The 25,382-nt window shown below is 41.3% G+C and overlaps 1 protein-coding gene across 2 annotated transcripts; it reads right to left on the bottom strand.

Moving 5' to 3' along the window:
• Positions 1 to 1,086: 1,086 nt before the first annotated feature.
• LOC110531430 lies at positions 1,087 to 23,544 on the bottom strand. 2 transcript variants are annotated; one of them, XR_005053172.1, is made up of 2 exons: positions 23,436 to 23,544; positions 1,087 to 1,365 (listed from the first exon to the last, which is right to left on the bottom strand). XR_005053172.1 is itself a non-coding variant. In XM_021614629.2 (2 exons), exon 2 carries the CDS (start codon positions 18,297 to 18,299, stop codon positions 17,253 to 17,255), a length of 1,047 nt encoding a protein of 348 aa, XP_021470304.2. In that variant the 5' UTR covers positions 18,300 to 18,617; positions 23,436 to 23,544; the 3' UTR covers positions 17,251 to 17,252. The 2 variants fall into 2 exon arrangements, 1 of the variants encoding a protein (XP_021470304.2); XM_021614629.2 differs by lacking the exon at positions 1,087 to 1,365 and adding an exon at positions 17,251 to 18,617.
• Between the last annotated feature and the right edge of the window lie 1,838 nt (positions 23,545 to 25,382).

The raw sequence follows: 25,382 nt of genomic DNA, 5'->3' as shown, positions 1-25,382 counted from the left end.
AGAACAGGCACATTCTCCAGTGTTCTAACCATCTGCCAAGAACAGACACATTCTCCAGTGTTCTAACCATCTGCCAAGAACAGACACATTCTCCAGTGTTCTAACCATGTGCCAAGAACAGGCACATTCTCCAGTGTTCTAACCATCTGCCAAGAACAGGCACATTCTCCAGTGTTCTAACCATCTGCCAAGAACAGGCACATTCTCCAGTGTTCTAACCATCTGCCAAGAACAGGCACATTCTCCAGTGTTCTAACCATCTGCCAAGAACAGGCACATTCTCCAGTGTTCTAACCATCTGCCAAGAACAGGCACATTCTCCAGTGTTCTAACCATCTGCCAAGAACAGGCACATTCTCCAGTGTTCTAACCATCTGCCAAGAACAGACACATTCTCCAGTGTTCTAACCATCTGCCAAGAACAGACACATTCTCCAGTGTTCTAACCATCTGCCAAGAACAGACACATTCTCCAGTGTTCTAACCATCTGCCAAGAACAGGCACATTCTCCAGTGTTCTAACCATCTGCCAAGAACAGACACATTCTCCAGTGTTCTAACCATCTGCCAAGAACAGGCACATTCTCCAGTGTTCTAACCATCTGCCAAGAACAGGCACATTCTCCAGTGTTCTAACCATCTGCCAAGAACAGGCACATTCTCCAGTGTTCTAACCATCTGCCAAGAACAGGCACATTCTCCAACCATCTAATGAACAATATCTTCTTTGACATTGGAAACTTCGACTCCACCACAACTTCACCGGGTGCCGGTCCTCATTTTCATTTTATTTTTGTTCCCCTCTTGTGGACTCCACCTTGCCTTGCTGTGGTGTAGGGGCTTTGTTGCTTCAGCGGGGACAATAACTTTCCTGTATGTATGTAAAATGCCCTCAGAAAGTCTTCACACAATGTTACAAAGACTTGTCCCTTCACGTTACAGTGAAAACATAGGGCTAGACTTGCAAACACTGAAAAGTCTTACAATAGCCTACCTTTCCTTAATACAACGTCATCTGAAAAATAATTTGATAGAAAGTTGAAAATTACCAGTGTACAGAAAGTATATGCACAGACTTACCTTGTGAATTATTCGAGTCGCCTGGATTTGATGAGCTGGTATCAGGGCGGTGGGTATGAGCTGGTATCAGGACGGTGGGTTGGAGCTGGTATCAGGACGGTGGGTTGGAGCTGGTATCAGGACGGTGGGTATGAGCTGGTATCAGGGCGGTGGGTTGGAGCTGGTATCAGGACGGTGGGTTGGAGCTGGTATCAGGACGGTGGGTTGGAGCTGGTATCAGGGCGGTGGGTTGGAGCTGGTATCAGGACGGTGGGTTGGAGCTGGTATCAGGGCGGTGGGTTGGAGCTGGTATCAGGACGGTGGGTATGAGATGGCATCAGGACGGTGGGTATGAGGTGGCATTAATGAAATTAAATAAAAATGTATTTGTCACATGCGCCGAATATAACAGGTGTAGACTTTGCAGAACAACAATGCAGAATTAAAAAGTAAGAAAAGATCAAACCAAATCAAATTTGATTTGTCACATGCTCTGAATACAACAGGTTTATTTGATGTTCCAGCCCCCAGAAAACCCTTCAATTCTGTGAGTTTGCTGCCTTGTCCTTCCCCTAATAACACCTGAAAGGGATTGGACTTTAGTCCCGACACGGGCCTTCCGTGGAACGCTAAAAAAACATTTCTCCTGCACTGCAATGTCGTTGTTGCCAATACTACGAATTCCATTGCAGCCTACAGCTATTTCCCGTTTGTTTACATACGCTATTTGTTTGGATTTTTTTAATGTTTTCAGGAACAAGTGGTCTAGTAAGTAACATATCCATCATTAATGTTTTCTGCTTCATATCACGGTGTGTTACAGTGCCTTATGGGTATTCATACCCCTTGATTTATTTCACGTTTTGGTGTGTTACAGCCTGATTCGTTTTCTCACCCATCTACACATAACACCCCATAATGACAAAGTGAAAACACGTTTTTAGAAATGTTTTGCAAATGTATTGAAAATGAAATACAGAAATATCTCATTTCCCTAAGTATTCACAGTCAATAAAGGTTAGAATCACCTTTGGCAGTGATTACAGCTGTGAGTCTTTCTGGCTAAGTCTCTAAGAGTCATTACAGCTGTGAGTCTTTCTGGGTAAGTCTCTAAGAGTCATTACAGCTGTGAGTCTTTCTGGGTAAGTCTCTAAGAGTCATTACAGCTGTGAGACGTTCTGGGTAAGTTTCTAAGAGTCATTACAGCTGTGAGTCTCTGTGTAAGTCTCTAAGTGTCATTACAGCTGTGAGTCGTTCTGGGTAAGTCTCTAAGAGTCATTACAGCTGTGAGTCTTTCTGGGTAAGTCTAAGAGTCATTACAGCTGTGAGTCTTTCTGGGTAAGTCTAAGAGTCATTACAGCTGTGAGTCTTGGTAAAGGTTTTGTCATGCCCTCTTCACAACTGTCTTGGTGTGCTTGCACCATGTTCGTTTGTTGGTGATATGAACACCAATGAACTTGAAGCTCTCAACCTGCGCCACTGCAGCCCAATCGATGAGAATGGGGGCGTGCTCGGTCCTCTTTTTCCTGTAGTCCACAATCTCCTTTGTCTTGATCACGTTAAGGGAGAGGTTGTTGTCCTGGCACCACACGACCAGGTCACTGACCTCCTCCCTATAGTCTGTCTCGTTGTTGTCGGTGATCAGGCCTACCACTGTTGTGTCATCAGAAAACGTAATGGTATTGGAGTCATGCCTGGCCATGCAGTCGTGGGTGAACAGGGAGTACAGGAGAGGACTGAGCACACACCCCTGAGGGACCCCTGTGTTGAGGATCAGCGTAGCAGATGTGTTGTTACCTACCCATACCACCTGGGGGCGGCCCATCAGGAAGTCCAGGATCCAGTTGCAGAGGGTGTTTAGTCCCAGGATCCTTAGCTTATTGATGAGCTTTGAGGGCACTATGGTTTTGAATGCTGAGCTGTAGTCAATGAATAGCATTCTCACATAGGTGTTCCTTTTGTCCAGGTGGGAAAGGGCAGTTTGGAGTGCAATAGAGATTGCATCATCTGTGGATCTGTTGGTGCGGTATGCAAATTGGAGTGGGTCTAAGGTTTCTGGGATAATAGTGTTGATGTGAGCCATGACCAGCCTTTCAAAGCACTTCATGGCTACAGACATGAGTGCTACGGGTCGGTAGTCATTTAGGCAGGTTACCTTAGTGTTCTTGGGCACAGAGACTATGGTGGTCTGCTTAGAACATGTTGGTATTACAGACTCGGACAGGGAGAGGTTGTAAATGTCAGTGAAGACACTTGCCATTTGGTCAGTGCATGCTCGCAGTACACGTCCTGGTAATGTGTACAGCCATTTTGTGATCGCGCTTTTTCCTCATGGTAGTCATTTGAAATCGGACACTTTGGTGGGATTAACAACGAGAATAGCTTTAAAATGATATAAGACACATTTATGTTTTAGGAATTGTAATTATGAGATGTCTGTGGTTTGAATTTTGGCGCCCTCTATTTTCACTGGTAGTTGTCATATCGAGCCTGGTATCGGGATAGCAGCCATAACAGGTTAAGTACTTCAGGTTATGTGTTCCCACAGGCCTCTTGCCTAAACACTCCCAAGGTGCTGATAAAGGACATCACAGACACTCTCCCACCCTGACAAAGGACATCACAGACACTCTCCCCTCCTGATAAAGGACATCACAGACACTCTCCCACCCTGATAAAGGACATCACACTCTCCCACCCTGATAAAGGACATCACAGACACTCTCCCACCCTGACAAAGGACATCACAGACACTCTCCCACCCTGACAAAGGACATCACAGACACTCTTCCACCCTGACAAAGGACATCACAGACACTCTCCCCTCCTGATAAAGGACATCACAGACACTCTCCCATCCTGATAAAGGACATCACAGACACTCTCCCCTCCTGATAAAGGACATCACAGACACTCTCCCACCCTGATAAAGGACATCACAGACACTCTCCCACCCTGACAAAGGACATCACAGACACTCTCCCACCCTGACAAAGGACATCACAGACATTCTCCCACCCTGACAAAGGACATCACAGACACTCTCCCCTCCTGATAAAGGACATCACAGACACTCTCCCATCCTGATAAAGGACATCACAGACACTCTCCCACCCTGACAAAGGACATCACAGACACTCTCCCACCCTGACAAAGGACATTACAGACACTCTCCCCTCCTGATAAAGGACATCACAGACACTCTCCCATCCTGATAAAGGACATCACAGACACTCTCCCCTCCTGATAAAGGACATCACAGACACTCTCCCACCCTGATAAAGGACATCACAGACACTCTCCCACCCTGACAAAGGACATCACAGACACTCTCCCCTCCTGATAAAGGACATCACAGACACTCTCCCCTCCTGATAAAGGACATCACAGACACTCTCCCCTCCTGATAAAGGACATCACAGACACTCTCCCACCCTGACAAAGGGCATCACAGACACTCTCCCACCCTGACAAAGGACATCACAGACACTCTTCCACCCTGACAAAGGACATCACAGACACTCTCCCACCCTGATAAAGGACATCACAGACACTCTCCCACCCTGACAAAGGACATCACAGACACTCTCCCCTCCTGATAAAGGACATCACAGACACTCTCCCACCCTGACAAAGGGCATCACAGACACTCTCCCACCCTGACAAAGGACATCACAGACACTCTCCCACCCTGATAAAGGACATCACAGACACTCTCCCACCCTGACAAAGGACATCACAGACACTCTCCCCTCCTGATAAAGGACATCACAGACACTCTCCCACCCTGACAAAGGACATCACAGACACTCTCCCCTCCTGATAAAGGACATCACAGACACTCTCCCATCCTGACAAAGGACATCACAGACACTCTCCCCTCCTGATAAAGGACATCACAGACACTCTCCCATCCTGAGAAAGGACATCACAGACACTCTCCCCTCCTGATAAAGGACATCACAGACACTCTCCCATCCTGACAAAGGACATCACAGACACTCTCCCCTCCTGATAAAGGACATCACAGACACTCTCCCATCCTGATAAAGGACATCACAGACACTCTCCCCTCCTGATAAAGGACATCACAGACACTCTCCCATCCTGACAAAGGAACACTGGCTTTTATCCAGAGTTGGTAATTGAAGACAGCTGTTTCCCCTGACGAGAGGGAGGGAGGGGTCAGAGCGCCAATCATCGATGGGGCCAACCAATCAGCTGCTTGAGGAATCCAGGATTCCATTTCCACACATACAAACCCACATCAACACAGAAACTGGGGAAGGTAACAGGTGAAGTGTTTTGGTTCAGTGGCATCAACATGTCCTTTGGCCAGTGTGTTAGTTTGCTCTCACATGTTTTGAATGTTCACCTTGAAGTTGATGACTGCTCCGGGCGATTTCTGCTGCATCAATGGTTCGTATCTGCATTATGTCGTACAAAACATACACCTCTGTCATGACCAAGGAAAAGAACTCGAGCAGTTGCAGAAATGCGGGATCCTTGAGTTTCATGGACACGGTCATAAGCCTCGCTGTGATGGTGATCTCATCCCATCCAGGCTGCGTGCAGATGTCCTCCATGCACTGGGCCAGTGTCTCACGGTCCTGGCTGCGTGCAGATGTCCTCCATGCACTGGGCCAGTGTCTCACGGTCCTGGCTGCGTGCAGATGTCCTCCATGCACTGGGACAGTGTCTCACGGTCCTGGCTGCGTGCGGATGTCCTCCATGCACTGGGCCAGTGTCTCACGGTCCTGCCACACAGCACTGACGGCTCTGCTTTTGAAGTTCCATTGTGTACCCGGTGGCCTGGGCACCCCTCTGTTCGTCAATTAGTCTTTTGGGTGAGGAAGGATAGGTCTGCAAAAATGACACTCTCACTATTACCATCTGTGATTTACAGGAGATGTCAGTGGTCTCGTCTGCCTGTACAGACGCAAAAAGAGTATCAGACACCTCCTTAGCTATAGCTTCTCTGTACACGTCATTCATACAATCCAAAGGCTTGTTTTGAATCGTGCTTGATGTACCCTTCAAAATGGGTTGGTCGTCAAAATGCCTTTGTAGCCTGTAATCTCATTCACACATTGGTCTAAAAAATACAGCTGGTTCAAGGTGTCGGCCGACTTTGCAGTGCTGTCTCACCATTGCCAGACAATTTACATGCACGGTATAATTCTGGCAAGCACGTACCTATTCTCCTCCATTTGTTGGTTGTGAAAGGGGGTGGCTCGTCTATTTGTCTAGCTGAGCCAGTAATCCCGGTTGAACAGCGGTGTCTATCTGTGATGCACAATTCTCATGTTTTGAGCCCCTATCAGACAGATGCTTTAAATCCTTAAACAGAGATTGGGACCACACATCCTCTCCACTGAATAGCAGGCAGGGGAAAGAAAATAGTGATTGCTTTGAGATGCTTGCTGTTAGCTACTGCTTCCTTCCAAACAACTCATTGTGGAATTTCCGATTTGTTGTGTAATGTTTATGTCCAATGGCCGATGAGCACTGAGACGTTTTATCTCTAATTTCTCTTCATATGACAAGGCTTGAAGAGGATTTGCCAGTAGATTGTCGCCTTGATTCATGATGATGACCTCTAGCTTGTTAGCTAAGATATTGAAAGTATAATGTTGACATGATCAGTCCAATCAAAGCTACTGTAGATATAATGTGATTTAACGTCATTTTATCTGTGGCCAATGACCTTGAGCCTTCTGGGGTGGGCACTTCTAATGGAACTCTATGGCAGCACCCAAGGGGCTTGAATTTTCGAGCTCTTCCCACAGATTTTGCGGGGATGTAGTGTCCCCATGAGTGACAGAACACTGAGCCAATCACGGCTCAACTAGAGAACATTACCAACCCCTACGCTCTGTATTTCTGCAGGCTGCCCCACCAACACAGAAAGCACTGAGCTGAAACACCTGCATTTTGGACCTGCCTTACTCAAGAAAACAAAAAAGAGACCATGTGGCTTTATTAACTCAATATTCATATATGTGACACATATTAATACCAAAATAACATGCAAAACAGGCCAAAATAAATAAATACGTTAATTTAAAGAAAATACCCCACTTGCCCTGAATGACATGCTGCAACTGCATGGTAGTGATAAAAAACATGATACTACCACGGTATTTTTGTCATTGTACTACCATGGTATTTTTGTCATTGTAGTACCATGGCAGGAAAATACCATGGTATTTTTGTCAATGTACTACCATGGTATTTTTGTCATTGTACTACCATGGCAGGAAAATACCATGGTATTTTTGTCATTGTACTACCATGTTATTTTTGTCAATGTACTACCATGTTATTTTTGTCATTGTACTACCATGGTATTTTTGTCATTGTACTACCATGGTATTTTTGTCAATGTACTACCATAGTATTTTTGTCATTGTACTACCATGGCAGGAAAATACCATGGTATTTTTGTCATTGTACTACCATGGTATTTTTGTCAATGTACTACCATGGTATTTTTGTCATTGTACTACCATGGTATTTTTGTCAATGTACTACCATGGTATTTTTGTCATTGTACTACCATGGTATTTTTGTCATTGTACTACCATGGTATTTTTGTCAATGTACTACCATGGTATTTTTGTCATTGTACTACCATGGTATTTTTGTCAATGTACTACCATGGTATTTTTGTCATTGTACTACCATGTCAGGAAAATACCATGGTATTTTTGTCATTGTACTACCATGGTATTTTTGTCAATGTACTACCATGTTATTTTTGTCAATGTACTACCATGTTATTTTTGTCATTGTACTACCATGGTATTTTTGTCATTGTACTACCATGGTATTTTTGTCATTGTACTACCATGGTATTTTTGTCATTGTACTACCATGGTATTTTTGTCAATGTACTACCATGTTATTTTTGTCATTGTACTACCACGGTATTTTTGTCAATGTACTACCATGTTATTTTTGTCATTGTACTACCATGGTATTTTTGTCATTGTACTACCATGGTATTTTTGTCATTGTACTACCATGGTATTTGCACAAGTATCATGGTATTTTCCTGCCATGGTAGTGACCAAAAATACATATTTTTTTCATTGTACTAGCTACCACGGCACACAAATGAAACGTGGTGGTACAATGAGAAAAATACCACGGTTTTGTAGTAGCAGCATGTAGTGAAACATGAAAGAATTGTAGTTGTTTACAATGTGTTATGATGGTCTGTGTCCTACTGTTTTTCAGGTAAAGTAGTCGTTTTTGGCACTCATATAACGCAACATTGACTACTCGCTCTGCAATGGCAAAGCATAGGCATAGTATCCTCTAAAACCAACTCATAGCGAAAAAGCACAACAGCTGAACTTGGAGTTTCATATCCAATGCTTTACAACTCGCTCACCGTGATGATAACGTTGAAAATATATTCTTTATCTGGTGCTTCTCTCTGCAGTTTTCATTTGGCTTGACTCTCTCATTCAACTGACTCTATAGCAACCACCAGATCGAGCGGCTCCCTCTGCAGGCCGAAACAAGCACAACACCCTCTTAACAATAAATACTGTAAACTATTACAAAGTGCCAAAGATTAGCTTAACATATATTTCACTCTCTCCAACATTTCAGGTTGACGACACATGGAACCAAAACATGATTTTAAAAAACGGCACTATTAATAAAGACAATATTATCCCTTTTTCACAGTAACTAATTCCCTTCTTCTTTGATGTTACAGACAAACTACGACCAACAATAGTCGCCTGCCTCTGACTTTATCAGAAACTTGCCCATACTGGTGTATAAAATAACGAATCAATATAATACCGACAGAAGTCCTTTGACCTTGGGGGTGTTTATTTACTTCATGCATTATACTTCTATTGTACTATGGTAACGCACAATTAATACAGATGGTATGATCATTTTAGAAATGAATTATTTGTTGTCATGTCAAGCAACACTGTATTCAAAGTGCCCACTATTATATTCTAATTATAGAATTAGAATAATCACTCCATTTCCATGATTCCAACAGTTCACCCAAGTGTTTTGTCTAAATCGCAAGTCATGTCACAATTGCAACAGTTGGTTTGAAATAAGGACTAGATGTTTTGCCCATATCCTGCAGCCCTATGTGGCAGTGTGGAAATGACCTGAAATGAGTGCAGGAAATGCAGAAATTGATGATAATTCTGAAATAATTTTTTGGTTAAAGTTGAATTGAACAGTATGAAACTATATGAATGGAGAAAGATCCATTGAAATTGTGTTGCCACCCTAGTGTCACGCACTAGTCATAAAACTCATTTACAACTTGGATTATTCCAAAACATAAAGCACCATCATACCATTAAAAAAAAATACGGTGATATGATATTTTGTCCATAGCGCCCAGCCCGATGTTGAAGTGATTGGAATGTCAGGAGTTGAGGAGGATTTTGTAACAAGTGCAAGTAGGAAAACAGTAATGGCTCTATTTGCCTTCGTGATCAAGGCAGTTCTCTATGGCAGTGTTCAAGCCTTAGGAGCACTCAATCTGACTGTTTCTGACTTCTGGTTTCTTTCTTCTTCTTCTGAAGATTGGCAGCTCTCTTCTGGTTTCTTTCTTCTTCTTCTGAAGATTGGCAGCTCTCTTCTGGTTTCTTTCTTCTTCTTCTTCTGAAGATTGGCAGCTCTCTTCTGGTTTCTTTCTTCTTCTTCTGAAGATTGGCAGCTCTCTTCTGGTTTCTTTCTTCTTCTTCTGAAGATTGGCAGCTCTCTTCTGGTTTCTTTCTTCTTCTTCTTCTTCTGAAGATTGGCAGCTCTCTTCTGGTTTCTTTCTTCTTCTTCTGAAGATTGGCAGCTCTCTTCTGGTTTCTTTCTTCTTCTTCTGAAGATTGGCAGCTCTCTTCTGGTTTCTTTCTTCTTCTTCTTCTGAAGATTGGCAGCTCTCTTCTGGTTTCTTTCTTATTCTTCTTCTGAAGATTGGCAGCTCTCTTCTGGTTTCTTTCTTATTCTTCTTCTGAAGATTGGCAGCTCTCTTCTGGTTTCTTTCTTCTTCTTCTGAAGATTGGCAGCTCTCTTCTGGTTTCTTTCTTCTTCTTCTGAAGATTGGCAGCTCTCTTCTGGTTTCTTTCTTCTTCTTCTTCTTCTGAAGATTGGCAGCTCTCTTCTGGTTTCTTTCTTATTCTTCTTCTGAAGATTGGCAGCTCTCTTCTGGTTTCTTTCTTCTTCTTCTGAAGATTGGCAGCTCTCTTCTGGTTTCTTTCTTCTTCTTCTTCTGAAGATTGGCAGCTCTCTTCTGGTTTCCTTCTTCTTCTTCTGAAGATTGGCAGCTCTCTTCTGGTTTCTTTCTTCTTCTTCTTCTGAAGATTGGCAGCTCTCTTCTGGTTTCTTTCTTCTTCTTCTGAAGATTGGCAGCTCTCGTCTGGTTTCTTTCTTCTTCTTCTGAAGATTGGCAGCTCTCTTCTGGTTTCTTTCTTCTTCTTCTGAAGATTGGCAGCTCTCTTCTGGTTTCTTTCTTCTTCTTCTGAAGATTGGCAGCTCTCTTCTGGTTTCCTTCTTCTTCTTCTGAAGATTGGCAGCTCTCTTCTGGTTTCCTTCTTCTTCTTCTGAAGATTGGCAGCTCTCTTCTGGTTTCTTTCTTCTTCTTCTGAAGATTGGCAGCTCTCTTCTGGTTTCTTTCTTCTTCTTCTTCTGAAGATTGGCAGCTCTCTTCTGGTTTCTTTCTTCTTCTTCTTCTGAAGATTGGCAGCTCTCTTCTGGTTTCTTTCTTCTTCTTCTGAAGATTGGCAGCTCTCTTCTGGTTTCTTTCTTCTTCTTCTGAAGATTGGCAGCTCTCTTCTGGTTTCTTTCTTCTTCTTCTTCTGAAGATTGGCAGCTCTCTTCTGGTTTCCTTCTTCTTCTTCTGAAGATTGGCAGCTCTCTTCTGGTTTCTTTCTTCTTCTTCTGAAGATTGGCAGCTCTCTTCTGGTTTCTTTCTTCTTCTTCTTCTGAAGATTGGCAGCTCTCTTCTGGTTTCTTTCTTATTCTTCTTCTGAAGATTGGCAGCTCTCTTCTGGTTTCTTTCTTCTTCTTCTGAAGATTGGCAGCTCTCTTCTGGTTTCTTTCTTCTTCTTCTGAAGATTGGCAGCTCTCTTCTGGTTTCTTTCTTCTTCTTCTTCTGAAGATTGGCAGCTCTCTTCTGGTTTCTTTCTTCTTCTTCTTCTGAAGATTGGCAGCTCTCTTCTGGTTTCTTTCTTCTTCTTCTGAAGATTGGCAGCTCTCTTCTGGTTTCCTTCTTCTTCTTCTGAAGATTGGCAGCTCTCTTCTGGTTTCTTTCTTCTTCTGAAGAAGATTGGCAGCTCTCTTCTGGTATCCTTCTTCTTCTTCTGAAGATTGGCAGCTCTCTTCTGGTTTCTTTCTTCTTCTGAAGATTGGCAGCTCTCTTCTGGCTACTTTGGATAGCTTGGGGGGTCAGTGAGAAGAGAGACAGTGGTAGCTGGTTTGATAGGGACTTGACCTGTCATTCATTTACAAGTGAGTCATAGTCTAGACACTCCCCCTTTTGTAGATATTGGGAGATGAATTAGCACAAAAGGGGGAGAATCTATTGCCCAAGCAGCACTCTTCCACACGATCAATTGGAACACAACTTAGCCTGGACTCAGCAATCAGCAATTACATTCTTATTTTACTGTTATGTAACTAGGCAAGTCAGTTAAGAACAAATTATAATTTTCAATGACAGCCTAGGAACAGTGGGTTAACTGCCTTGTTCAGGTGCAAAACGACCATCTCTTACCAACTCCTTAATGGTACTGAGATGTCACGTCTTCATAATGAGAGCACAAACTGTTCTGGGATCAGGCTAGTGTAGAGTTATCCTGGGTGTCAGTCTGTTTCTGATCTCTTACCAACTCATTAAAGGAACTGTGATGTCACGTCTTCATAATGAGAGCACAAACTGTTCTGGGATCAGGCTAGTGTAGAGTTGCATGGGTATGTAATAATGTATATAAAAGATGGATGTTCCTCTTCCATCACCAAGTCAAGGGCAATGAACAGTAGAGTAGCACCTTGATTTGGTGCATTTTGAAAAAGGACGATAAATAAATGTTTGCTGCATTTGCTCTGACATTCCCTCTGTGTTTAGTTGACATCATGCAGCTTCGTTGCATTGAAAACTACCATCTTATGAATCTGTGGACTACAATGCCTACATGACGATTATTTCATATATTACGTTATGTTTTCAGCTATGTCGTACTCTGTCAAACATCCATCCTCACACATATTGTAAACCACCTAGTTAAACACTGTTATTTTGTGTCTGTTATCTTGTAGAATAACCTTTGAGTAGAATCAAATGAGGTATGTATCCATCATTTGATGTGGCAATTCTAATAATCATGTATACAATTCAGAACTACCAATTATCCTTTGTGTTGGGTTAATTCAGTTTATAAAGCAAAAATAAACTTGTATACAAAATAAAAACAAATGCAAAAGGTAACAAACAACTTACATTTCTTATAATAGAAAGGAAAAAAATACATTAGTGTAACGGGATTCTTCCGTCGAAGGAGAGGAGGACCAAAATGCAGCGTGGTTGAAATTCATGTGTGTTTTTAATAAGAAAACTATACACGAATAAACTACAAAAACAACAAACGTGTAAACCCGGAAACAGTCCCGTGTGGAACAAACACTGACACAGGAGACAATCACCCACAAAACCCAACACCAAACAGGTTCCCAATCAGAGACAATGACTAACACCTGCCTCTGATTGAGAACCATATCATATATCATATAACACAGAAACAGACAAACTAGACACACAACATAGAATGCCCACTCAGATCACACCCTGACCAAACAAAACATAGAAACATACAAAGCAAACTATGGTCAGGGTGTGACAACTAGAATAATAATAAATTGCACTTTGTGTTCTTCATTCATATAACAAAACCAAATATCCAATAGCGCCTTCTAGAATGAAAAATAAAACTTAGAATTAAGCCCTAAAAAAAGTTAAGAAAAAATACATAATAATACAAAAATAAAAAAAATAATCACATCTACAGGAAGGCAATGAATAGGTAGCAAAACAGACACATTATAAATGAAGTCATATGAATTCCAGTAGATACAAGTGGGGAGAAGGCTAACTGGTGAAACCATGAGGAACTGGCAAATGTGACAAAACGTTTTGTAGTTTCAATCAAAGGCTCAAACACTGACATTAGAATTGCATAATCATCTTAAAAACTAGCCCTACATTTGAATGGCTCAGCTCTCTCTCGTTCACACTCACTCACACACACACACACACACCATAATAATACAGTGATGAAATAAAGCATGAATTACAGTATTGCAAAGTCTCTTGGGAAGTTTTCAGAGTTGCTCTACCTGGTGTTAGAACTCTGAAAAAATATGTTAGCATTGTCAGAAACTCTACAAAAAGATGCCCCATTGTTGGTTCTTAATTGACAGAAATTACCACGTGAGAGCAATACATTATAAATGTAATGAAAACTGTTGCCCCTATAAACATATTCAGTCAGAAAAATGGGGAAGTCTATTGGTCACTTTATGGACGCCTAGATATTGAGTTAGGTCGGGGCTAGAAATGTTATACTTTTTTTTCCCCTAACGACCCAAAAATCCAGTATGTGGTTTTCGGTAACGGCCGGACGGCTCATGACGAGATTGGGATTTTCAACGACATTGGTATCATATTGGATTAGCTACGGTATGATGGAGATTTCAATTTAACATTGAGCTTTAATCATAGCCTACAGTGCCTTCAGAAAGTATTCACACCCCTTTTAAAATATTTTTTACAAGTAAATTAAAAGTGAAAAGCTGAACTGTCTTGAATCAATAAGTATTCAACCTCTTTGTTATGGCCTAAATAATTTCAGGCGGAAACATTTGCTGAACAAGTCACAAAATAAGTTGCATGGACTCACGCTGTGTGCTATAATAGTGTTTAACATGATTTTTGAATAAATACCTCATCTCTGTACCCCACACATACAATTATCTGTAAGGTCCCTCAGTCGAGCAGTGATTTTCAAACACAGATTCAACCACAAAGACCAGGGAGGTTTTCCAATGCCTCACAAAGAAGGGCACCTATAGGTACATCAGTGGGGAAAAAATTAACGGACATTGAATATCCCTTTGAGCATGGTGAAGTTATTAATTCCACTGTATCAATAGACTGAGTTACTACGAAGATACTGGCGTCCTTCCTAACTTAGTTGCCGGAGAGGAAGGAAACAGCTCAGGAATTTGACCATGAGGTCTATGGTGACTTTAAAACAGTTATAGAGTTTACTGGCTGTGATAGGAGAAAACTGAGTATGGATCAATAACATTGTAGTAACTCCACAATACTAACCTAAATGACAGAGTAAAAAGAAGGAAGGCTGTACAGAATCCTAAATATTCCAAAACAGGCAAAAAACTAACACTGCAAACAATGTGGCAAAGAAATTAAGTATTTTCTCCTGAATTCAAAGTGTTATGTTTGAAGCAAATCCCATATAACACATTACTGAGTACCATCAAGCATAGTGGTGGCAACATCATGTTATTTTTTTATTTATTATTTATTTATTTAACCAGGTAAGTCAGTTAATTAAGAACAAATACTTATTTACAATGACAGCCTGCCCCGGCCAAACCCGGACGAAGCTGGGCCACACTATGGGACTCCCAGTCACGGCTGGATGTGATACAGCCAGGATTTGAACCAGACTGGGAGTTTTATAGGATAAAAAAATGAACGGAATGGCGCAAAGCACAGGCAAAATCTTAGAGGAAAACCTGGTTCAGTCTGCTTTCCACCAGACACTGAGAGAGAAATTCACCTTTCAGCACAAATCTACACTGTAATTGCTTACCAAGACGACAGTGAAAATTCCCGAGTGGCAAGAAAGTTTTGACTTAAATATGCTTGAAAATACAGTGGGGAGAACAAGTATTTGATACACTGCCGATTTTGCAGGTTTCCCTACTTACAAAGCATGTAGAGGTCTGTAATTTTTATCATAGGTACACTTCAAATGTGAGAGACGGAATCTAAAACAAAAATCCAGAAAATCACATTTTTAAGTAATTAATTTGCATTTTATTGCATACAGACCTCTACATGCTTTGTAAATAGGAAAACCTGCAAAATCAGCAGTGTATCAAATACTTGTTCTCCCCACTGTATATGGCAAAACCTGAAAATGGTTGTCTAGCAATGATCAACAACCAATTTGACAGAGCTTGAGTTTTGAAAATAATAATGGGCAAATATTGTATAATCCAGGTGTGGAAAGCTCTTAGAGACTTAGCCAGAAAGACTCACAGCTGTAATGACTCTTAGAGACTTAGCCAGAAAGACTCACAGCTGTAATGACTCTTAGAGACTTACCCAGAACGACTCACAGCTGTAATGACTCTTAGAGACTTACCCAGAAAGACTCACAGCTGTAATGACTCTTAGAGACTTACCCAGAAAGACTCACAGCTGTAATGACTCTTAGAGACTTACCCAGAAACACTCACAGCTGTAATGACTCTTAGAGACTTACCCAGAAAGACTCACAGCTGTAATGACTCTTAGAGACTTAGCCAGAAAGACTCACAGCTGTAATGACTCTTAGAGACTTACCCAGAACGACTCACAGCTGTAATGACTCTTAGAGACTTAGCCAGAAAGACTCACAGCTGTAATGACTCTTAGAGACTTACCCAGAACGACTCACAGCTGTAATGACTCTTAGAGACTTACCCAGAAAGACTCACAGCTGTAATGACTCTTAGAGATTTACCCAGAAAGACTCACAGCTGTAATGACTCTTAGAGACTTACCCAGAAAGACTCACAGCTGTAATCACTGCCAAAGGTGATTCTAACATGTATTGACTTGGGGATTGAATACTTATCTAATCAAGATATATTAGTGTTTTCATTTTTGCAAATGTTAGATTTTTGAATTGACAGAGTATTTTGTGTAGATTGTTGACAAAAAAAATGACAAATCCATTTTAATCCCACCTTGTAACACAACAAAATGTGGAAAAGGTCAAGTGGTGTGAATCATTTCTGAAGGTACTGTACTGTTCCAGGACCTCTGCCTTGCTCTGGCCTGGACTCCCCTCTCCTTTACATCAATAGGATCCTCACCCTCTCTTACTACATCCGCTTGAGTTCTGATCTCTCCTGGTCTGTACTAGAGGTCGACTGATTAGGATTTTTCAATGCCTATACCGATTATTGGAAGACCAAAAAAGCCGATACCGATTAATCAGCCAATTTTTTTTTTAGTTGTATTTATTTATTTGTAATAATGACAATTACAACAATACTGAATTAACACTTATTTTAACTTAATATAATATATCAATAAAATCAATTTAGCCTCAAATAAATAATTAAACATATTCAATTTGGTTTAAATAATGCAAAAACCAAGTGTTGGAGAAGAAAGTAAAAGTACAATATGTGCCATGTAAGAAAGCTAACGTTTCAGTTACTTGCTCAGAACGTGAGAACATATGAAAGCTGGTGGTTCCTTTTAACATGAGTCTTCAATATTCCCAGGTAAGAAGTTTTAGGTTGTAGTTATTATAGGAATTATAGGACTATTTCCCTCTATACCATTTGTATTTCATTAACCTTTGACTATTGGATGTTCTTATAGGCACTTTAGTATTGCCAGTGTAACAGTATAGCTTCCGTCCCTCTAGTTAGCGCGCACTAACTAGCTAACCATTTCATCTCGGGAGTGGATAGGCTTGAAGTCATAAACAGCGCAATGCTTGACGCACAACGAAGAGCTGCACGAAAGTGCTGTTTGAATGAATGTTTACGCGCCTGCTTCTGCCTACGACCGCTCAGTCAGATACTTAGATACTTGTATGCTCAGTCAGATTATATGCAACGCTCGATAATATCTAGTAATATCATCAACCATGTGTAGTTAACTAGTGATTATGATTGATTGTTTTTTACTGCATCCGCGTAACAGTCTCCTTGTGGAGTGCAACGAGAGAGGGGCAGGTCGTTATTGCGTTGGACTAGTTAACTGTAAGTTTGCAAGATTGGATCCCCCGAGCTGACAAGGTGAAAATCTGTCTTCTGCCCCTGTACAAGGCAGTTAACCCACCGTTCCTAGGCCGTCATTGAAAATAAGAATGTGTTCTTAACTGCCTAGTTAAATAAAGGTATTAAAAAATACAGATTTCCGATTGTTCTGAAAACCTGAAATCGGCCATTCCGATTAATCGGTCGACCTCTGGTCTGTCCTGACTATACATGTATGTAGGATCAGTATGTGAATGTGATTTCCATCTACGGAGAAGATGGATGACAGGTGATAAACATCTTGGGGAATTCACTCCAGACCAGAGGCCTACACAGAAAACCAGACCTATTACAATGAGCACCACCATGACCGCCAGCACCACCTCTATCCATGGGGACCATGTGCCTGTGTCCTCAGAGGGCTTGTCTTGAACAGTGATGGTGAGAGTGACAGCTTCAGGGTTTCCTCTCGTCTGTTTGTCAGGGCCGACGAAACACTGGTAGGTCCCCCGGTCAGATAGGGTTATGTTAGTGAGGGTGAGGGAAAGATCCCCTTTACTGTAGCCATCTTTGGATACAGATGCTCTGTCCTCAAACTCAGGGTCAAAGGTAGTATGTCCTGCTTCGACCTTCAGAACAGACGTTTGAACATCTTTTTGCCAATGGAAGTTTATTTGACTGTCAGTTCTGCCATGGCAGTGAAGAGTGACATTTTCTCCAACATGGGCAGATATTTTAGTGGGGACCAAAACTTCTAGTTTTACATCATGTAAAACGTTGGTGTTGTTGTTGCAGACACACTCATACCACCCCATGTCATTGTACTCAGCTGAGGAGATGGTGAGAGAGAGGTTTCCATTCTGGAGTTCAACCCTGTTCTCATAGCCCTCTCCTGAGGTTAAAACCTCTCGGTCCAGTTCAGCAACCGTCTTCTTGATGATGCCCCCCGATGGACCATCCTGATAACGCCTCCACTCGATGACACCATCATGGCATAGTCCAGAGAAGGGGAGTGTGATAGGGTCATTTAAAATCACTGTCATAAAAGTAGGAAGAGACAAGGTGGATTCTGCAACAAGTGCAAGTAAGAAGACAATAAGAACTCCAGTTGCCTTCCAAGTCATGGTTGATATCTGTCTGGCAGTGCACAATGCCATGGTTGATATCTGTCTGGCAGTGCACAATGCCATGGTTGATATCTGTCTGGCAGTGCACAATGCCTAACAGACGGATATTTAGCACCTGTTATTATATTTTCTTCAACAAATTGATCTGGGGGGTGGTTTCACTTTTTGAAGATTCTTCTTCACTGCGGCAACAGACATTTTTCACTGTGGAGGCTGAAGGGTACATTTGCTCGAGGGAGCTAGGGTAATCTTAACGGGGGCTTCTGCAGCGTCTCCCTGGAAACGCCTGTGTTCACAAAGCTCAAAGTCGTCCAAAGTAAGAAGCATTCACCTGCAGTCTCCAGTATGTCCAGGATGTGTTGGCTGTCTCAAGTCCTGGATCTGAAATATACACAATAGGTGAAATATAAAGCTTTCTTGCAGTCATATGACACAAATCTAAATCAGATGCATGTTTTGTATTTAACTGTGGCGATCACTACACTGAAATGACTTGGATGGATGGACACTTGCACATGTCAGTCTCACTAGTTACTAATTATAGCCCATGTTGCAGTGAAGGTGCCTGTAGGAGTGTTAAGTATCCACCACCAGAAGATGGCGCAGGTCCAGAAAACGGGAAAACGCACTCTTCCTCTTCCTGGGGGGGTTCCAACCTGGGTTAAGGACGCATCAATGGAACCTAATTCCCTTTTAATGTACTTTCTCTATTCCCCAGCAAGCTATTCCCCAGATAGCTATTCACCAGCTAGCTATTCACCAGCAAGCTATTCCCCAGCTAGCTATTTTCCAGCTAGCTATTCCCCAGCAAGCTATTCACCAGCAAGCTATTCCCCAGCTAGCTATTTCCCAGCTAGCTATTCCCCAGCTAGCTATTCCCCAGCAAGCTATTCACCAGAAAGCTATTCACCAGCTAGCTATTCACCAGCAAGCTATTCCCCAGCTAGCTATTTTCCAGCTAGCTATTCCCCAGCAAGCTATTCACCAGCAAGCTATTCACCAGCAAGCTATTCCTGAGCTAGCTATTCCCCAGCTAGCTATTCACCAGCAAGCTATTCACCAGCAAGCTATTCCCCAGCTAGCTATTCACCAGCTAGCTATTCACCAGCAAGCTATTCCCCAGCTAGCTATTCCCCAGCTAGCTATTTCCCAGCTAGCTATTCATTTGAACAATTGAATATGGCAACTTTCATGAGGAATCAAACCACTATTTTTGATTCACTAAAATATATATTTTTTTGCATAAAGGATCGCCAAACCAGTTTTTTTCTTATTCATAAATAAAGTATTTTTAAATCTACCAACTGGTGCTGAAAAGGAGACAAATATGTTAACGTGGATTTCTTTCATTGATCCGTAATATTCTGAACCGTTCTCTCCAAATATTCTAGTAAGTCTGTCAAGAAGATTCAAATTAAAGGTACACCAAATTTAAAGGGATGGTTTAAGATAAATCTACTGAAAACCCCTATTGAATTAAAACTCCACGAGGAAATCTGTTGGCCAGCAAGTGAGAGGGTTTTCAGCGGTTGAATTACATTTATTCAGCGCTCGCATGGAAACTGTTACGCGTCGCTTTTGCATGAGGTAATTCTGAATACCAACTACTGTAAAGCGTGTAGGAAAGGCATACATTTCCTAAGTCTGAATTGGTCCCAAAGCGTGCATCATCTCAGGTGACCAGGGTTGTGCTTAATTCAGAATGTTTTAATTGAGTCCCATTCAACTCATGAGTTCTAATTGAATTAACTACACCCCACATCATGTAGAATTTGAATTTGAGCTTGAGCGACAGGAATCAGAATTGAGTTAAGTGCAATTCAAAGAATTTCCACTCAGTCATATAATATGAGAGCTTCATTGAATCTCACACTTCCAGATACCAAAGATTTGATAACTTTTCTCTGGAAACACGGTTGATATACTCTTTTAACACTAGAATAGTCAATTATATTAGCCATTTGATTACTTTGGCTTGTTTTAGAAGGCTTTACCTGGCAACTTGAGCATTAAGTGCATTCTGGGAAATGTAGTATTTTCCCCATATTGACCAAAATGTCAGTGATTAATGGAAAATTATAACTTAGAATATTTGCATACAGATTTTATTCTTCTTTGATCGTTCATTTTAAGAGTTTGTCCTGAAAATCCATTGTTTCAACAATATTTTATAAGCATGTACACAACACGTTTTACGTACAAGATGTATATTTGTACAAACTACACAGAATAGAAGAGACATTTGATTGAATTGAATTTCACTGAATTCAATTATATTTCCTTCAATTCAAATTGAAATTGCAATTATGTATCCTGTTTACTACTGCAATTCAAATACAATTCACATTCAATAATTTAATTCGCATTTATGAGGCATTCTCAATTCAATTCTTCTTTGTTTTCATTCTCAATTCAATTCTGAACTGAGCACAACCCTACTGGTGACACTTCTCAGTGAACCATCACAAAGATGATCTATAGACTGACTATCGTTGAATCTAATGTGTCGCCTACCACTAGAGATGGTACTTCTATCTAAATGTATATTTAGGTATTTGTCCTTAGTATATGGACGACAACAAACAAAAAAAACACATTGTAAATGAAGGTCCCTGCATATAGGCTATTATTCCATGCTCAAATTACCTCAAAATGTCCCAACAAGCGATTCAAATCGAAATGCATTTAAAACACAGACTGGAGTTGAATCACTATGAGAAGGCCTAACCTATTCCTTCGTTAAATTAAAACTTTCAATTTGTCCAGTTAACAAGGACACCGATTAAGTCAAACAATTCATATCTGATGAAGTTGGAAAATGTTGATTATGTCGTTACATACATACAAAGACGTTTTGTTCAACATGTCAATCGTGTCGTTTATAGGAGCAGCCAACGACGTTTGTTCAACATGTCAATAATGTCGTTTATAGGAGCAGACAAAGACGTTTGTTCAACATGTCAATAATGTCGTTTATAGGAGCAGACAACGACGTTTGTTCAACATGTCAATAATGTCGTTTATAGGAGCAGACAAAGACGTTTGTTCAACATGTCAATAATGTCGTTTATAGGAGCAGACAACGACGTTTGTTCAACATGTCAATAATGTCGTTTATAGGAGCAGACAACGACGTTTGTTCAACATGTCAATCGTGTCTTTTATAGGAGCAGACAACGACGTTTGTTCAACATGTCAATCATGTCGTTTATAGGAGCAGACAACGACGTTTGTTCAACATGTCAATAATGTAGTTTATAGGAGCAGACAAAGACGTTTGTTCAACATGTCAATAATGTCGTTTATAGGAGCAGACAACGACGTTTGTTCAACATGTCAATCGTGTCGTTTATAGGAGCAGACAACGACGTTTGTTCAACATGTCAATCGTGTCGTTTATAGGAGCAGACAACGACGTTTGTTCAACATGTCAATCGTGTCGTTTATAGGAGCAGACAACGACGTTTGTTCAACATGTCAATTATGTCGTTTATAGGAGCAGACAACGACGTTTGTTCAACATGCCTTTCACCGTAAAGTAGAACCCGTTTTTGTTGTTCAGCTGTCAGGAAGAGACCTCCGGAGCAGGCACTCTGTTATAAATACATCTGGTGACGCTCTAACGAGTGTAATGCTACATATGTCCACCACGTCACTGGAGATGCCAGACAACTTAACCTTTCATTGTAATGAATAATTCCTTTTCATATCTAAGAGTTGGTGGGGGAAAAGTTGTTACCTTAGATTTCATAGTGAAGTTGGACAAGGTACCGGAGTGCCAAGTCCAGGACAAAAAGGCTTCTCAACAGTTTATACCCCAAGCCATAAGACTCCTGAACAGGAGTGGCTACCCGGTCTATTTGCATGGTGTGCCCCCCAACCCCTCTTTTACGCTGCTGCTACTCTCTGTTTATCATGTATGCATAGTCACTTTAACTATATATTCATGTACCTACTACCTCAACTGGCCCGACCAACCAGCACATTGGCTAACCGGTCACATTGGCTAACCGGCATTGTGTCCCACCACCCGCCAACCCCTCTTTTACACTACTGCTACTCTCTGTTCATCATATATGCATAGTCACTTTAACGATACCTACATGTACGTACATACTACCTCAATCAGCCTGATTAACCGGGTCTGTATGTGGCCTCGCTACTTTTATAGCCTCGCTACTGTATTTGGCCTGTCTTTTACTGTTGTTTTATTTCTTTACCTAACATTGAGTGGCTGCTGCCAACACACTGACACTGACTCAACTCCAGCCACTTTAATAATGGGAATTGATGGGAAATGATGTAAATATATCACTAGCCACTTTAAACAATGCTACCTTATATAATGTTACTTACCCTACATTATTCATCTCATATGCATACGTATATACTGTACTCTATATCATCGACTGTATCCTTATGTAATACATGTATCACTAGCCACTTTAAACTATGCCACTTTGTTTACATACTCATCTCATTTGTACATACTGTACTCGATACCATCTACTGTATCTTGCCTATGCTGCTCTGTACCATCACTCATTCATATATCCTTATGTACATATTCTTTATCCCCTTACACTGTGTACAAGACAGTAGTTTTGGAATCGTTAGTTAGATTACTTGTTGGTTATTACTGCATTGTCGGAACTAGAAGCACAAGCATTTTGCTACACTCGCATTAACATCTGCTAACCATGTGTATGTGACAAATAAAATTTGATTTGATTTGATTTGATACCTATTGTTCACCTAATAATTTTTGTTGCACTATTGGTTAGAGCCTGTAAGTAAGCGTTTCACTATAAGGTCTACTACACCTGTTGTATTCGGTGCAGTTGACAAATAAACTTTGATTTGATTTGAAAGACAGCAATCCTCACTTTGATTTTGCCACTTACATCCAATGATTGAAATAGACATATCATTGCTGCCATTACATGCTAAAATTAGAGTTGTCCTTCCCAAAGAAAACAACAACGTAGCTAAATCATCTCAAAATATCCCGATTCAGATGCATTTAAAACACAGCATAGAGTTAAACCACTATGAGTAAGTAGAATTTCCCTTCACCAAATTAAAACTTATATTTGGTACAGTTAACAAGCAAACATGTTAAGTCAAATAATGAATATCTGATTAAGATGAATATGTATTAAGGATACACACAGGCTACATTATTAAATATATTGTTACCTCTGTATTTAGAAGAGATTGTCCTCAAAGTGTAGATTTGTTTTCTCTTTTTGCCAATTAAGTTCGTAGGCTACTGTTTGCGCTTCCTGCTGTGAGACCTATGATGTATGGTGCGCTGAGTGGGACACTCCTGCGTCTGTGTCAAACGAATCCATTTTTGGCATACCAGCACACCAGCCCAGCCACAAGGTGAATCACTCCACCTAGTTTTGGAGTAATGGTTTCTCTTCCAGGTTCCTTTGCCAGAATATTAACAATGTTCTTACCTACTTTTTTTATTTTTTAAACATTGGACTCGACAAATCAAGCTCATGGTATTTGAAAATCTCACGTGCAAAAGCCCAAGGAAAGTGGGCTTTTGAATATTTACCCATATTTAAATATTACTACTGGGCTGGAAATGCCAGGGCATTAGTGTACTGGCAATTACGTTTCACTGATAAGTCGGACACTGTTGCCCCCCTGTGGCTAAATATGGAAGTCAAGACTCCGGGTGTTGTTTATATCCTGTCTCTCTTGCTACAGAAAATCTGGTAATAGACCCTCTATAGAAGAAAAAATAAATGCACACCTATTTAGGCGAGGTGCTGGCTAGCGGAGTAGAAAACTTGAAAATAAAAGAGAGCCGCACACTCTAGGAGCTCAGATGCAAAAATGTAATTACCAACGTTTCGACAGCCACGCTGTCTTCACCCTGATGAAACGTTGGTAATTACATTTTTGCATCTGAGCTCCTAGAGTGTGCGGCTCTCTTATTTTCAAATATACCCTCTTTAGGCTATACTTCTAACGTCAACCAAAGAAAATATGAACTGTAAAATAGTTTATAAAGAATCTAGATGGAAGGTTCCCTCTAAAATTCCTGTAGGGATGGTGAGAGGGCTCCTAGGCTCCTCAGGGTCTGTCTTAGTTGGATGGAGGATGGAGGGGTTGAGGGACTGGGACTCTGGCTGGGTGGGGAGAGGGACAGATCAGGGGAGACACGACCTGACTCAGACACTGTCCTGGATGCCCCAGCAGAGCCACTGCTACTGTCCCTGGGGAAGACTGGGTGGATGTGGTAGGTGGCGGAGAACCCCCCACTGCTGGCCGGGGCAGGAAGTGTGTTTAGGGGGGCATACTGTATAGACTGCCATCTGCATGGCCTGGATGAACTAGAGGTTCTACATCAGGTTGTACATGGGCATACAGGACCCGAGCTTGGATCTGGGACTGTTTTCCCCCGTTCTTACTGTTTTCACACTTTAATAACTCAAGTTTGTTTCATCTACACTTCATATGAGAATGTCTCTAACACTAATCAGGATAGAACTGTTGTGTGGATACAAACTGAAATACAACAGACATTGTGTAGAGTTATCCTGGGTGTCAGCCTGTTTCTGATCTCTTACCAACAAACTGTTCTGGGATCAGGCTAGTGTAGAGTTATCCTGGGTGTCAGTCTGTTTCTGATCTCTTACCAACAAACTGTTCTGGGATCAGGCTAGTGTAGAGTTATCCTGGGTGTCAGTCTGTTTCTGATCTCTTACCAGAACATAAACTGTTCTGGGATCAGGCTAGTGTAGAGTTATCCTGGGTGTCAGTCTGTTTCTGATCTCTTACCAGCTCATTAAAGGAACTGTGATGTCACGTCTTCATAATGAGAGCATAAACTGTTCTGGGATCAGGCTAGTGTAGAGTTGTCCTGGGTGTCAGTCTGTTTCTGATCTCTTACCAGCTCATTAAAGGAACTGTGATGTCACGTCTTCATAATGAGAGCATAAACTGTTCTGGGATCAGGCTAGTGTAGAGTTGCATGGGACAGTAATGTAAAGGGATGTGTCATGTTTCCCTCGTCCATCACCAAGTCAAGTACAATAAGAACTACAGAGTAGCACCTTTATTGTTGCCTTTGAAAGAAAGATAAATAATTGTTTGCTGCATTTTCACTGGGGGTATACATATGAG

Source organism: Oncorhynchus mykiss, chromosome 9 (assembly GCF_013265735.2).
Source record: "Oncorhynchus mykiss isolate Arlee chromosome 9, USDA_OmykA_1.1, whole genome shotgun sequence".
Taxonomy (NCBI): Eukaryota; Metazoa; Chordata; class Actinopteri; order Salmoniformes; family Salmonidae; genus Oncorhynchus; species Oncorhynchus mykiss.
Note: the sequence above shows the minus strand (reverse complement) of the source record. Positions and strands in the feature narration are given on the sequence as shown.

Excerpts from the sequence above, each read along its gene's own strand:
- LOC110531430 (XM_021614629.2), bottom strand. The coding sequence starts at position 18,299 with ATGGCATTGTGCACTGCCAGACAGATATCAACCATGGCATTGTGCACT.